The sequence below is a fragment of the Euwallacea fornicatus genome, chromosome 24, assembly GCF_040115645.1.
Source record: "Euwallacea fornicatus isolate EFF26 chromosome 24, ASM4011564v1, whole genome shotgun sequence".
NCBI classification, from domain to species: Eukaryota; Metazoa; Arthropoda; class Insecta; order Coleoptera; family Curculionidae; genus Euwallacea; species Euwallacea fornicatus.
The window spans coordinates 2,810,041-2,825,668 of NC_089564.1; the positions used below are offsets into that span (position 1 = coordinate 2,810,041).

General features: G+C 31.1%; 3 protein-coding genes across 6 annotated transcripts; 2 read left to right on the forward strand and 1 right to left on the reverse strand.

The window, feature by feature from the left end:
- Position 1: 1 nt before the first annotated feature.
- LOC136346780 (protein SREK1IP1-like) lies at positions 2–1,008 on the forward strand. Of its 3 annotated transcripts, none has more exons than XM_066296216.1 (3): positions 3–119; positions 180–288; positions 340–1,008. In XM_066296216.1, the coding sequence occupies exon 3, from the start codon at positions 359–361 to the stop codon at positions 794–796; it is 438 nt and encodes a 145-aa protein (XP_066152313.1). In that variant the 5' UTR covers positions 3–119; positions 180–288; positions 340–358; the 3' UTR covers positions 797–1,008. The 3 variants fall into 3 exon arrangements, with proteins under 3 accessions (XP_066152314.1, XP_066152313.1, XP_066152315.1); XM_066296218.1 differs by having other exon boundaries at positions 180–282; XM_066296217.1 differs by having other exon boundaries at positions 2–119; positions 180–1,008.
- On the reverse strand, positions 811–8,351 carry TSG101 (tumor susceptibility gene 101). Its single transcript, XM_066296186.1, has 7 exons — positions 8,077–8,351; positions 7,920–8,004; positions 5,046–5,275; positions 4,877–4,988; positions 3,074–3,294; positions 2,701–3,011; positions 811–1,442 (listed from the first exon to the last, which is right to left on the reverse strand). The coding sequence occupies exons 1-7, from the start codon at positions 8,113–8,115 to the stop codon at positions 1,256–1,258; spliced, it is 1,185 nt and encodes a 394-aa protein (XP_066152283.1). The 5' UTR covers positions 8,116–8,351; the 3' UTR covers positions 811–1,255.
- Positions 8,352–9,706: 1,355 nt separating this feature from the next.
- On the forward strand, positions 9,707–14,959 carry LOC136346788 (cyclin-dependent kinases regulatory subunit-like). 2 transcript variants are annotated; one of them, XR_010733356.1, is made up of 4 exons: positions 9,707–9,935; positions 11,671–11,798; positions 12,152–12,522; positions 14,077–14,959. XR_010733356.1 is itself a non-coding variant. In XM_066296230.1 (3 exons), exons 1-3 carry the CDS (start codon positions 9,865–9,867, stop codon positions 14,130–14,132), a joined length of 255 nt encoding a protein of 84 aa, XP_066152327.1. In that variant the 5' UTR covers positions 9,717–9,864; the 3' UTR covers positions 14,133–14,959. The 2 variants fall into 2 exon arrangements, 1 of the variants encoding a protein (XP_066152327.1); XM_066296230.1 differs by lacking the exon at positions 12,152–12,522 and having other exon boundaries at positions 9,717–9,935.
- Positions 14,960–15,628: the final 669 nt, after the last annotated feature.

Genomic DNA, 15,628 nt, shown 5'->3' on the forward strand with positions numbered 1-15,628 from the left:
TCTTTTTGACATTATACGTCCATTACTAAACAGTCAGTAAAGGAGCGTAATGGGGGTCTCCTAATTTCCAGTTTGATTTCTTCAGATGGGTGCTGCAGCCACGATCAAACTTTCCAGAAGTGAGATTTTTTTATTGGATATCTGGGTTTTCTAAGGTAATTTCAAAATATTTTCTATAGTGTCTAGAACATTGAAGAGTTAAAATGAGACCCCGAATACCAAGTTACTTCATGGAGAAAACATTTTTAACAAATAACCAGTTTTGAGGAAACGTAGTAACAGGTAGATGTAAAAGTTTTTAAGTAAACCAAAACTCCATCACCCTAACGTTTCTTCCAGTCTCAGCAACAGATCCATCATGAGTACTAACAATGAATATGCTTCAAGGCTTCTTCCACCAGCAAAAGAAACTATCCGTGCGGCCTGTAAGAAGTGTGGATACACAGGACATTTAACATATCAGTGCAGAAACTTCCTAAAGGTGGACCCTAATAAAGATATTGTGCTAGATGTAAGCAGTACTAGTAGTGATTCAGAAGTTGACTATGTAACACCTTTGACTGAAATACGAAAAGATGAGTTGAAGGAAAAGTTGAGAAAAGAAAAGATGAAAAAGAAAAAGAGAAAGAAAACGTCAAAAAAACGAAAAAGAAAGTATTCTTCTAGTGAAGAGGAAGTGCAGAAAAAAAAATATGATACTAAATCTCATGGAAGTGATAGTTCTACAGAGAAGAAACATAAAAAAAAAAGGAAGAAACATAAGAAAAGTCAGAGACACTCCAGTGAAAGTGATTAATTAAAGAATAAAAATATGATCCAAATCGTTCATATATTGTATTATATAGAATAGGTACTTACATTTAGAAATATAAATTGAATAAAGAAAAAAATACATTTTTTTATACCTCTTTAATATAAATAGAATATTTCACTAATTCACTGCAATAGTTGCATACCTAATTCAAAATTGTGATTTTTTAGGAGTAATTAAATCTTTATGTACAACAACTTATGGCATTTTGGTTAAAATAACTCCCCAGGGAGTTTTAGGATTAATCTTAGCTCAATATCATTTTTGGTTTTGTGGGCATTGCTGTAAATAAGTGGTTTGTTAACAGACATATAAGAAAGTTGCTAAATATTTAAACATATGAAGTAAAACAACTCCTAATGGGTAGATAAAAATTCTAAATTTCTAAGCCAAAGCATATAATATTATATATATTAATGTGAAAATTGGGAACAGTTTTATTTACTAAACTGCTAAGCCCGCCTTTTGTCGACATTTCTGCATTAAGGCACGCAACATGAATTGTTTCCTTGACAAAGCCCTAACTTGTCTAAGAAATACATCTAAATCAATTACTCTACACCTTAGAGCTTCACCCATGTAGTAAATTGCATCTTCATGAGCTGCCTCTTCAGCAAATGCATTTAAAAGCCTACAAAAGAGAATTTACATTTACGGGGTGTTTCATACCAGCATATAATTATTTTCTAAGTCGTGAATATGTGCAATTTCAAGCAAAAAAGTCATGTACCTAATTGCAGATGATAAACGACAGATACACAGGGTATTAAAATTTAAAAAAAGATGGCAAATAACAAGTTCATATCCTGAGTTACACATACACACATTAGACATACAGTTGCATTTCTGAGCCTGTGTTAGTTTTGATTGAAGTTGCGTTAAATTTTACATATTCAGAGAAAACAAAATAGTAAAAAATAGAACTAATTCATTGTTGAACACACGATATAATATATAAAAATGTTGAAATTGTTTATTAAAATATCAATTAATATTGAAGGTGTTTCCTAAACATACGGCAAAATTTTAAGGAAATAATTCTTTGGTCAAAATAAAAAGACTTATAAACATACGTTCGCAATTTCTTTACATTCTACATTTTTTTTGTAAAAAAAGTTTGGCCTAATTTGATCTAATTTTTTGTCGTTTAATAACAATAATGTGGTGTGTCTTTTAAACGTAGAGCTTGCCCGGAAGCAGTAACGCCATGGTTATTTTTGCAATTTGACCAAACTATTTAAAATAGAGCACCAAAAAAATAGAGCTATTTCTTTGAATGGAATCACTAAAAAACCTTAATATTTTTTTTATTTCCCTTCGTTTTGGAGATTTAAATTAAATGTCAAACTCTAGCACATGTCTGAAGAAACTTACTATGGATGAAAAAATTAAAATATATGGAAGCAACGCCTTAAAAACTACAAGAATGCTTTAAAAGGACTATCACCAACTAGAATGCAATCCAACTTCCTCCTAAATGACTGCCAAACTCTTTCAAAAACAGAATTATTTTTTTAATATATATATAAACTCAAGCAACATTCCCTTAAAGGTGTTCTTTCTATTTAGAAAATTCTTTATATTTGTGGCTCATTTAAAAATAATAAATTTTGCGTTAAAATTTCAATATTGGTTTAATTTTTGACTACAATACAAATTTTTTTGAAAAAAGTGAAAATCACTTAAAGTTCCTTGTTTCCACTTAGCTTCTAGCTCCCATAATAAATAAATTAAGAATTTGGGGCATTAAGTTGAGATGTCCGGTAAATGAAAAAATAACTAAAAAATTCTTGTAAACTCAACATACAAACAAATTTCGAAAGACAATTAGCATTCTCGAATTATACTGCGTTCTTGGGAACCACCCGTACCGTATTTTTCTGACTTACTGTTTATATAAAGGAGATGTTGTAGTTACAGCATCATCAACGTCGATTGATTCCTGATTACCAACTTTCTCAATGGCAGAATTCAATTCCTGCTCCTTGTCTTTCAGCAGTGTGATATTCTTGTCCAAATCCTTCTGCTCTTTTTCCAGTTTACTTAACATAGCATCTAACTTTATCTTGCCTTGTTTCAACTCATCTTGTGTCTTCTTCAATGTTTCTAGCTCGGCCTGATTCTGCATGTATTGTTCTTTCATTCTCCTAACCAGTTTCTCTTCAATTGCTGTTAATAAAGATTCCCGAATGTGCTCATCCTATTAACAAATATTGCAGTATACTATGCATACTTGTTATGAAAAGAAAATACGTGTCTTACTTTTATAGTTCCCCCAGACACCGCTGGAAGGGTTGGTTGTCCAAAATTACCACCTGGTGGAAATGGAGGAAAGGGGCTGTTAGGATATGGAGGAAAACTAGGGAAGGTATTGCCAGTGGAAACTGCATATGGAGGATATCCCCCAGAGTAGCTACCTGAGACAGGGTAAGGTGGGTTTGAATATGGTAGGACACCAAAGGAAGGTTTCGCCACATTAAATGCTGAAATGGAATACGTCTCTATAAAACTATATAGTTACAGGGTGATGCAGGAATGACTAGTAAATAATTACTACACTTAAAAACAATTAAAATTTTCAATTTTTTAAATTTGAAATTAATACTTGGTACTCACAAACTCTGCAAGGCTTTCTATCGGTACCCTGTTGCTAGTTAAACTGTTGTTACTTTCTACTGTGTTGTGTGTAGTTCACCAAAGTATGTAAGTCATTCGAATGTACATCGGCTTTTTTAAAAGCTCTGCCAGCTTTAATGGTCATGAATGTATATCATTATGGGGGAAAATAAATACAATTAGATACACAATTTGATTTTCAGCGGTTTCTGAAGATGCAAAGTGAGTATGTGCAGTCAATCTATATTAGGAATTAGCTGCACAATGCACTTTATCAGATGCAGCTTTCGTTATACGGTAAAATGTGTGCTTTTCTGGCGCAGAAGAGACCATAGTAGCACTACCATCAGCCTTACCAGCGTGACCTTGTTCATGCAAGGTCCCAAGTCACTCTTTTATCCAGCTCCAGCCTCCAGAAATTTTCTCAGAAGAAAAGGAACAGTACGTTTTAATACAGTGCTCGAAATAATATAAAGAACACAGATAACTGTTGACAAATACTCACATGTGGTACACGTGTGATAGAAAAAATTGTCAATGCTTCATTTTGGATGTCTTACACATTTTCTTAGCAAAAAATATTTTAAATTTTATTTTGGTTAATAATGCTTCAAGCTTAATTCCAAGTTTCGAAAGGAAGGATAGTTCAAATTGTAATTACTGTAGTAACGAGTAATAACAAAAACAAGTAAAGTTATGGAGCGAAGGTATTTGACAAGGGCAGAAATGCTGTAAGCACTAGGGATGGTTCAAGAAGGTTAGTCTTAAATTAATGTTGCTCTGCGTGTCGTTGGTCTCGGTCAGTTAGTCGATTAGGTGCACGATACCAAGAAACTGAAGACGTGGTACACATATTACTCCAGTAACACAAGGTGATTTTCTGATCCTTCCAGCTAGGCGTACAAGAACGGCTACAGCTAGGGATCTGATTGGAAACCTACCCAAGATATATGGGATGCTAATTTTGGATAGGCCTACTGGAAAGAGATTACATGAATCTGGTCTACAATACGGGTCCCTACACTGAGTCGAAGAAATCGCCCTCTATATTTGGCCTGGGAAGAGGAACACCAACATTGGGCCTGGAAGAATGAACCAATGTGTCATTCACAGATGAGTCTCGGTTTGGATTTCGGCCCATTTGAACTAGGTATTGGAGAATTTTATGTGAATTTGTCGTAAATGAATGTCATTATATAAAGATTATAGCCTCAAGTATGCTTATTCTTTAGATTCTTTTGAGCAGTGTATTTTTTTGTAAATGTAATTTCTTAAGATTATCATAATTGGTATTGAAAGTCACACTTTGCACAATTTTAAATACCAAGTTCTTGTTGTCACTCTTAAAATTTCAATATCGTAAGTAATTTTATGTAAAAGAAAGTAATTGGGTAGCTAGTAATTCCTGTGTTACTCAGTATAGATTCATAAAATTTGTATATAACTTACAATTAGGTTGATAAGGAAGGTTGCTCTGACTTTTTGGTTTGGCAAATACAGGGGGTTGATCACCAAAAGTTACTATCATCACTTGTATCAGACCAATTAAATCTGAAGAGCTCTTTAAAGATCATCTTAAAGGTAATTAAATTCTTCCAAATTGAAAAACGGAACTTACTGGAACCCAGTCATGCAAGTATGGCAAATAAATCTTCCCATTCTGATCAACAAACATGGAAACTTTAATGGACATATCTGCAGTTGGCTTAACATAACAAATAGGTGCATTTTTTGGATGAGTATTAATGAGCCATATGCAAATTGGAATGTTGTAACTAGAGCACTTGTATGTGACTGGAATAGTTCCATTTAAATTTACCAATTCCATTGTTGTGCCATCCATGAAAGCTGTAAATTGAGACGGTATAGAGTAAAATCAACTAGGAGATTGATACCATTGAAGTACAAGTTAAATTTTAAGTTTGGTTTATAGATTTATCTAACTTATCATTAATGTATCATTAAGAAGTTTAGTTATGTTAACTTCTTGAACCCAGATTATACATATAAGTGTCATACATCTTTTTTATCTTATTTTTCCTATAACGTCAAACTGTATGTAAAAAAAATTAATTAAAAGCATGTTTCAAATAGATACCTACCTTGCATCTAAGGCAACAATGAGTTTAAAAAAAACCTCAAATGCTTCATAACTATTTTGCAACTGCAGTATGTATACAAATTGTTTTCCACTACAAGATTTATCTATATTTTATAGAATTTCAATGAACTTACCTAAATTAAGGATAAATTGAGTTCTAAAGATAAAAAGATAACTTGTTTTAAATCACAATATCAATGGTAATGTTTCAGGTGACATTCATTTCCACGGCGCTTATAAAAAAAAACAAGGGAGATGATGATATTACAGCTGATTAATATGCAAGGAAAACAATAAACCATATATGTATGTTATTATTACACTATTATTCAACCATTTTACAAGAAAAGAAGACAAAAGATTTTTTACAATCATTCGAGACATTCATTAGTGATATCTCTTAAAGCTAGTGGTAGAAAAAAATTAATTAATTAATTGAAAAATCAAAATTAATGCCAAACCTATTAGTTTTTTCTGTTTTATACATCCAATTTTGAACCAGATTTCTGAAATGTCAGAATTCTCAACTGTTCTCAACAATAATTGAGAATATAGTTAATTAAACAAATGGTCCCTAAACAACACTAACTTGGAAAGCTCTGTCAAACTTCTACTTTCAAAATATTTTGGTACTTTCAATTTGATGTAATTTTTCAACTTTTTAGAGAATTTATGATCTTCATTACTTTCTATTTCGATATAGATCCCATGGCCTGAATAAAACTGAAGCAAACCCATGCTAGACCAACAAAGAAATATTGTTTTTTTACAATATGGTCAGAATCAAAGGTCTCCTATCCTTTATTGTTTAAACCTTATAACATAGGAGGTTGAAACTTATTATGATGCAACTGCTATACAAATGCTATATTTTAACATTAACTTAAAAATTGTCTTCAGTTTTACCAGTTACTATTGCACTGTATACAATTATAGCACATAAAGCATCTTAGGGAAAAGTGCTTACCCTAAATATCTCTTCAGTTGTTTGTTAAAAAAAAAAAAAACTATAAACATACTACTATACATCATTTGGTGAAAAAGTTGTATTCAAAATGTCATCCTTGTACCCATGAAAATCACCCCTTTAAAATTTTCAAATTTCAAAAAGAGAGGGTTGTGTCATACCTTGTTTGAAAGGTAATTTTCTCTACACAGTTAAACTTTTTTTTTATGTCAATCTTGCAAAAATAACAAAAATCAAACTTGATTTTAACCATTTTTATTGATATTTATTTTATTTTAAGAAATGTTGAAAAGTTAACTCCAAAGACTTCTGTGTACATGTACAGCATATCCTCAAAACGTTGTCGCATACTACTTAACATTTCTAGTATTATTTATCTTTTAAAATTCTGTAAATGATACTTTTTGAAACACCAGATTCCTTAGCAATATTTCTTAAAGTGGTTTTGTTATCCATTTAAATATATCTCAAAACCACAATTTGGATGTCATCACCTCTCACTGGGCAGTCAACTTCATGTTTTTTATTTCAGATGAAATCAGTCTCATTAAATTTTATTAGCAACTTAGATACATAAGAATAGCAGATCATTTTGTCACGTTGATCTAAATTAAAAACATAAGCTACTGTTCTTACAGAATTATTATGTTTCTCATACAGGCTCACAATCTTGAGTCTGTTGTAATGTATAAACTATTTTAATGGAAGTAAAAATTGAACAAATCGCAAAGTGATGTCTTGCCACAAACTATTAAAACCAAAGTGCAGAAAAAAATATAAATAAATTATCCTACCAAAAAAATTAAGATTTATCAAGTTTAAATAGAATGCTAGAAATGTCATTGTTATTAATATATTTGGGATGTTAAGACATGTTGAGTCAAACGGTAGGCTTTTAGCGTTCATTGTTTAATTTATACAAGACTAACACACAAAAATAAAAAATAAAAGCATCACCATGTAAAGACTAAAATTATATTTCAAGTGAGATATAACATAACTCTGCTTTGATTTTTAAAATTTCAAAAAAATGGTTTCCAGGGATAGAAGATGACATTTTGAAAAACAACTTTCTCACTAAATGATGTCCCTCTCCCTACCAAAGTTGATGTGTTTTGGCACTTATTTTAAGTAAACAATAAAAAATATCTTTTGGATGGACACTTTTCCCTGAGACACCTTGTATACATAGCAAATAAGAGAGAAAGTTAATATTTTTTTAACTTTCTTCGTAATTCTCATGCATGATGTTATGTGCTATGAACTGTATAATCGTAACATTACTGTTTTTTATGTACTAAATGAAATCTCCACTTTTTTGCTCGCATGTGATATTAGTATACTTATAAGCATGCATATGAACTTCTTAACATGTAATGATATGTTAAGTGAATCTATAAACCAGACTTCAAATAGATACATACTGTACGAATCTTGTTGGGGCTGCAAACCTTGATAATGTGTCACTACATTTGTAATGTCTCTGTAAGTGGCCTCAGGATTTTGGTACTGTAGATATAAAAGGCAAAAGATAATAAAAACTATTAGGAAATTGTGACGTAAGTGGAGGAGTAAGCTTACCTTTGCAAGCCATTGTCTTAGTCTGGAAGGGTCAAACATATTAAAGTTGTAAGCTCCAGCAGAGACGATTTCAAAATCCAGCAAATGGTAATTAATTTACGAAGAATGAATGAGTATTTTAACTATAAAATTCAAAAATTTTATGTTTCACAAATATATCCCTGCAACTTATTGTAAATAACAAATTAGTGATAATTTTAAAGAGAAATATACAACTAGACAATAAATAAATGTAAATAATGAATCATGACGTTCTTCCTTTCCAATCAGACGGCGTCAACGCTGTTTCATATCGTCATCAATGATCTTGAAATATTCCCTCGTCCCCGAGAACGCGTAATAAATCAGAGGCGTCTCGTCATCAAAACTAATAAATTTGTCCATTATTATTTTTTAATCGTTGTTAAAAAGTAAATTTAATGGCATTTAAGTTTTTATTTTTAAAGGTGAACCCTAAAAAATGCAAATTTGGAAAAGTTCATGTTGACATTATTATGTGTTTATAAATTATAATGTGCGTGTGATGTGTGAAAATTCATTTGTTACCAGCTGAAAACGTTGGAGATGCTAAAATAAAATAATTCAAAATTCTAAATAGAATGGTTTTAAAACGTAAAATATCTTTTGCAATTTTGATTCGAATTTTAATGCATAAAATCAACATAATAATGATAATGCCGGCACCAATGAATTATCGCAGGCTAAAAGAGCTGAAGACCAATCACAGCTAATTAGCTTAAGCTTCAATACAATGAAAATATTATTAAACACTAAAGCTGATGTTAGCTGAATTTCAATTATGATCTCTCTCTCTCTCTGTCCTCCTATTTATGAAATTAATATAATGAACCTTGGGCTAATAGAAGTACAGTAAAAGATAAAAAAATGTTCAGTTTATGTACCCTTGCCATCTGGTAGAAAATTAGCGACATGTCCTTCTTTAAAACATCCTTTTTATACGCACGGAAAACTGCTTAACGGTGTTGAATGTCAATACGTGTATATTAGTATCGCCAAACTGCAAACTGTGTTTCAGAAAAATGAAATCCTCAAAACAACCCAATCACAATTATGCCTTTGCAACATTATACAATTTCATGCAGGAATATTTAGAATTTTATAAAATCGTCCTGCAACAATTCATTACTCCCTCCACAAAGTACCACATAACTAATGAGGAGGACACGATAGCCAATGAAGAATGTTATTCGTTCGCACCTGAGAAAAAAAAGATCATTGATAAATAAGTTTTGGAAATACTTAGGGCCGATGAGGTATTAATCCTTAGAAGTAGCTATTGACAGACCACTTTGGACAAAAAAAACATAATATAACAACAAAAAGAGCCATTAATTCACAGTAATATCTTTTAAATCAGAAAATATCTCTAACACTTTGTATAAATTGATTATCGGACTGATCCTAGAAGGATATATTTAGAATTTCAATACAGTATATTTGGATGCGGCAAGTTATTTAAAACATTTACTCAGAATTTTTGAAAACCTTTTTAATTACTATTTCTGTAAGCGGTTAGTTGGTACCCTGGTGAGTGCAAACCCGAAGTACACTAGTTTGGCCAATAAAAACACTATTGAACAATTGACACTATTGACATTGACAGATCCTTGGCAGTTGCCACATTTCAGAAATTCGTTGAGTTGAATTTGAACGCCAGTATTTTTAGCCTTTTTGGGTTCTTGCTGGTGCTTTTTGTGAATTTACAGTTAACAGTTTAGTGAATGAACATTTTTTGAAGATTGAAACGCCTTTTTACATCTTTAAACAATGAATCGAGAGGAACTCCAACGGAAAATTTTCTATTCCGACAAATATTACGACGATAAATATGAATACCGGTAAGTTTACCGTCAGACAAAAGTTTCAAATCCTTTCATTTGTGTATGCATTCCATGTCTGCGAAATCCCGCCAGTTGATTCTTTGAGTGCTTTGATTCTTATCAGATTTGTCTCTTAGTTATAGGTAATAAATGCTTCATTAAAATAAATACCCTTCATAATAAGAGTATGCAGATTTTGGATATCCTTTGTAAATTGAACCTACTATCCTTGACACCCATAATTAAAACAGGTACATAAATCATAAGTATTTATTTATGTACCTGTTTTAAGTAAGCATAGTACAAAAAGTTTTTTATTCTTGTTCTCTTAAATGAATAAGAAGTATAAAATTCAATAGTTTTACAGGGTATTTCATTTATCGAAGTTAGAGACAGGGCTTTTACAACTCTGCGATTCATTTTTATGAAACAGAAATGGACTGTCACAGAAAAATTGTCACCAGCTTGCTTTTGAAGGTACAGGATATTTTTGAAAACCCTGCATTTTAAGATTCCGTCTGCATTTCACTTATTAAGTGTGATTTCAGGAAAACAAAAATGAATACTTATGCAAGTTTTTGCTATAAAATTCCATGTCATACTTGGTTTTTTCTGTAGCATATGGTCTAATTGTCATTAACTATAATTATAACTTTTTACATGCAACACTTTATATAGTGAATATTTTGAATTGTCTCTTCAATAGTTTTTAAAAGAAAAAATAAAATTGATTTATTTTTTTTGTAAAAATTAAATAGGAAATTTGTTGTATAAATAATGTCTCATTTAAAAAAATCATAATCATATTTAGTTGGAGCTAACCCGTATGGTTCAGAAACAAAGTAAACTAGTAGGGTCTACTGCAAAATGTTGATCAAAATCTCTATCAGATAAATGAAATATAGAAAGGATCTCAAAATCCAGACTTTAAACATATATTCTTTGCCTATAAAACTTAGATGGTGATAAGCTTTCTATCACTGCCCATTTCATTTTATAAAAAGAGGCATAGAATTACAAAAACCATATCTCCCTAATTTGAATGATAACTGAATACCCTCTAAAGTAATTGAATTTCAGACATTTTCAACAAGAAGCAAAATTTTTAGTTTGTTAGAGTTATGTACTATACTAATGTTTTTGACACATTCAGCCTCAGCTATATTTTATGGTTTCTAAGATACTACTATCCAGATACATTATTTACTTAAAACAGACACAGAATGTAAATCCAATATAACATTTTTAGAGGCCATAGCAGATATGATAGAACCTGCAACATCTTAAAACTTTGTTATGATTGTATCTGCCATGGCTCTGTAATTTAATTTAATTTTTAAAAAAGTTGCAGCAAGGAATGGTAGACATGACAAAAAGATGCATATCTATAATAATATACACAAGATGTTTTTAACATGAACTAAAGATTTCAATACAGTGCATTTTTTTTTACAAGATGATAAACTTCTAATTATTTTTTGCTTCCCTCATTTATAGCTCTTATAGTTTATGAGTTATTTTACTGAAATTCTTTGTATACAAAGATCCTTACAATCTATAGGGTGATAATATTCTAAGGGTAGGATTCCTTTTTATAATTTTTTTTTGTGGCAAGTTGTCACTATTTTAAGAACTGGAAGAGATCAACTAACTATGGATTAATAGCAATTTTTATTTTATATCACAGAATTCATCATTTGTGTAATTAATTTAATTTATGTAATTGACTAAGGTAAATACAATTTTTTTCCAGTCATGTGGTAATACCAGTAGAGATGGTCAAATATATTCCAAAGACGCATTTAATGTCAGAAGAAGAGTGGAGGAGTATTGGTATTCAGCAGAGCAAAGGATGGGAGCATTATATGGCCCACAAGCCTGGTAAGAAAATTTACATTACTTCTAATAATTAATTTTTATTTTACTGTTATGTTTTTTACTACTTAGAAGTCAATTATTACTTTCACTAGAATCAGTATATTCTGAATTAGTTAAAAAAAACAGTCACACAGACATTACAGATGAAACAGGACACATTTTAAGTACTTTCAATGGCGTTGTTTACTGTTTCTTTATGTAAGTATTACAAATTTAATGCATTATTTAGTGCTCAGCAACAAGTATCTAATAAAATAAGTAAAGTTTGTATAGTTTACTCAAAGAACTATTAAGGAACCATCGACGTTCCATGAGTAAAAATTTATCAACTCCATTGTCAATATTCTATGTTCCAGTTCCTTATGCCAGATTCAGAAAGACTCTTCACACATCTGGTAACCATAGGTGCTACAGACCAGTAGTAGTCGCAGTTTTGAGGAAAAGATTTAGGATATTTCTCAATATACATCATCAATAATAAAAAATATAGAAGTGGGGCCGTCAGAAATTTAACAGCTTGTTAGTACATCAATTCGAAATATGGCCATAATTGATTTCTGCACTCCAAAAACCTTAACTGTACTGGAAAACTGGAAATCTAATACATTCTCATGACGTCCCAAGGAAACACCACAATGCACATCCAACTCAGACAATAATTAAGATACATTCACAAAAATGTTAGAAACTTGGCCACAGCAATCAGCCGGATCATAAAGCGAATAATGTAATGTAATTTCTTAAAATACACAAGACTGATGTTATTAGCGTTTAAAGTAAGATCGTTCGGATCACACCAGCTTCTTATTTTATTCAGTTCAGTCGCCCACTACAGAGACAATGCGTTTATGAAGACGCACATTAGAATAACGTGATTTATCGTCAACGTATTGGCCTGCTGGATCAGTATTGATCTCATCCATTAAACAATTTATATGACTTCTCGGTAGCCCTTGATTAAAATTGGTTGTGCCTGATCAGCAACGTTTTACATTCAAATCTAGGCAAATAGCCTGTCTTTTTTCCTTCAACTACAACGTATTAACGGTAAAGTATCTATGTGTTGTCCCATGGAAGTCCATTGTCCAGTCTATGGTAACAATTGTTAGTTTGTTATGTCAAAAACTCTAGTTAGATTAAAAAAAACAGTGACCACCTCATTATCACGATCAATGCTTTGAAGCGCACATAAATGGCCAGATCCGTAGGTCGTTTGTATACAAAACCAAATTCGTTTTCCGCTTGCATAGAGATCGATTTTTTAATATGCGATAGTTGTAATCCTGCAAATCATCCATTGTAGAATGGGTTTGTTAACATATTTGATGTTTCAGAAAAATCGCCCGAACCTACTTGAGATAGTTCAAACAAAAGCACTGTAATATTTGATATTTTGATTTTGCTCAAAATTTTCAATATATTTCATATATCGTATTATCTATCGAACATTGATACTTTAAAATATTTATTATTCTTTACCAAATTATGAAAAGTCGATATATTTTATCTCATGTCAGTGTTAGTGTGTGTTATTCCGTAATTATTACTGTATACATTATATTTTTATACAGGGAGTTTTGAGTATTTACGAAATGAAAACTGAGCAATATTTAAACCTTATATTAGAAATGGAAATGGCTAGATAAAATCCGCTCTGAATATGCAATGTAAATATATCGAACTAAAAGATTTTAATCAAGTCATAAACAAGGAATTGAGGTGAATTTTCACTTGACCGATGAGCAAGGAAACATTTTCCATTAGACAGTTTTTGTTTGGAATATCCTAACGCGTCCTACGGCTGTTCTGAAACGCTCGATATATAAAAAAACTCATCCTACAATAACTTATTTGGGTGGTAAAAAGTCAACGGCTAATGATATAAGGATATGATGAAATTTAATCGATTATCTTGTACATATTAGAGAAACTTAAGTTTCTTCTACCTTTTCAATATACTGAACAAAATTATTTGCCCATCTCTTTTCCTTGTTGTGTCTCGGACATACGTTTTTGATTTTATCACAGCAAATTTTTGCATCAACTCAAACTATAGAAGAACCATAAAAATACTTATTAGTCATCGTTATTGTGTAATTGACTAAAGAAATTTTAAAACTGCTTTTAAGTTTTTTGATTCTCACCAGTTTGACTCATTTTCAAACAATCACACACAAAAAGAAAAAAAAAATCTGAAAAATTGTATAATAGGAAGTAACATTCACTAAATTATACTTTTACTAGTAATTTATAAATCTTGAAAGTAATCTTTTTTTTTCAGAACCACATGTTTTGCTGTTTAAAAGGCCCCTTACAGAAGCGCCTCCAGAAAACTAATCTCCACCGTTTTCAAAGCAAGAACGTTACTGTCGATTGTTTGTAAATAGGGGATAGGGTAGTTTCTTTGTTTCATTTCCAGATGGGGTCTTCAAGTCGTCCAGATTTAATCGGTTTTAATAAAAATTATTTTCATCTAATCACTACTTCTGTCTGTCAGTCCGAAAGTCTCGTTGCAACGATAAAAACAGAAATAATGACTTGAATAAGTTGTTTTATGATTAAAACGACTTATTTTAGTCTTGTTTCAAATAAAGTTTTTCGTGAATATTATGAGAAAACTACATTTTTTAGAGTTGTAAGGGACCTTATTTTATGTAAAGGGGGACTTTTGAGATATGCAGCTATTTGATACCTACTTAAACTTGCTCAGTCAAGTAATGTATTTTTTGCAACTAAAATGTCAGTTAATGTTTCCATACAGGGGGTAATAAGAAATTTTATTTCAAACTCTTTTAACTAGGCTGTTACTAATGTTTAAAGATTTCTCCTTTAACCTTTTTATGCTTACATTAGTGTTACGTATTGTAGTTCCGTTTTTTACCTTAGTATAGTTGTTACTACGTTAAGTTAGTTTTATATATTTGTTACTTTCGAAATAGAGAAACTGCATATTAAATGTTAGTTTGCTTGAAATTAACAAAAAATTAGAAAGTCATCAAGGCAAACAACTCGAATTATTGCACGAAAAACGACCAGTAGAAGTAATAATATCTTTAAATAAGCGTTTTTATATAAATTTATGTGTATTGAAAAATTAGATCAAAATATCAAAGCAATAATAAACCTGTAATGTAAGTATTTTCGTAATAAATGGTTTAAATTTCGTTTTTTTTTTAATATTATGTTCGTATGGTACAGTAATAGTTATTTCGCTAGCCAATGTGGAACATGATACTTTCACTACTTGACTGCTTACCTCAACTACCACACTGCCCGCAGTTTAAATAGCAGCATCGTACTGGTATTTATTTACTTTAAAAGATGTGCCTCTAGATCTATTTTACGCTCTTCAATTTCCATAAAAATGTTTATTGCCTGAACGGACTTTTTAGGAAAAAATAAAATAATTTTTTATCACCCACACAGGAAGCGAACAGGAACCCATGTTCATATAAACTTTTTTCTTATTTCGATCACGTTAACTTGTAACAAGCAGACTTATTCTGAAACACCCTGTATATTTTATACTTTTTTTAATTTCAATAGGAATGATTACATAAGATACACGTTTTATAAGGCAAAGATCTACCTTGGTGCATTTATCTATTGTTAATATGTCGGTTCGCTTCTCGTTTTACAAATTTGGATTTATGCATCAATGTATTTTCTTACGATACTCATACCTTGAACATTTTTGCCGCACACAAAACAAGGTGGTACGTATATCTCAGTGTCAAAAAGGTGTGTGGGCATTAATGATTATTGTTGCAATGGACGTGTGCATATACACTTAACCGCACACCGATCATACACAAGATAACTTAAAATTAACG

What these genes read in the sequence shown, in the direction of transcription:
- LOC136346788 (XM_066296230.1), top strand. Translation starts at nt 9,865, where the DNA reads ATGAATCGAGAGGAACTCCAACGGAAAATTTTCTATTCCGACAAATAT. An exon ending in GACGATAAATATGAATACCG is followed by an intron (nt 9,936 to 11,670) that starts GTAAGTTTACCG and finishes ATTTTTTTCCAG; the next exon opens with TCATGTGGTAATACCAGTAG. An exon ending in TTATATGGCCCACAAGCCTG is followed by an intron (nt 11,799 to 14,076) that starts GTAAGAAAATTT and finishes TTTTTTTTTCAG; the next exon opens with AACCACATGTTTTGCTGTTT.
- LOC136346780 (XM_066296217.1), top strand. Translation starts at nt 359, where the DNA reads ATGAGTACTAACAATGAATATGCTTCAAGGCTTCTTCCACCAGCAAAA.
- TSG101 (XM_066296186.1), bottom strand. Translation starts at nt 8,115, where the DNA reads ATGTTTGACCCTTCCAGACTAAGACAATGGCTTGCAAAG. An exon ending in GCCCCAACAAGATTCGTACA is followed by an intron (nt 5,276 to 7,919) that starts GTATGTATCTAT and finishes CTCAATTTACAG; the next exon opens with CTTTCATGGATGGCACAACA. An exon ending in CCTTCCTTATCAACCTAATT is followed by an intron (nt 3,295 to 4,876) that starts GTAAGTTATATA and finishes ATTCCATTTCAG; the next exon opens with CATTTAATGTGGCGAAACCT.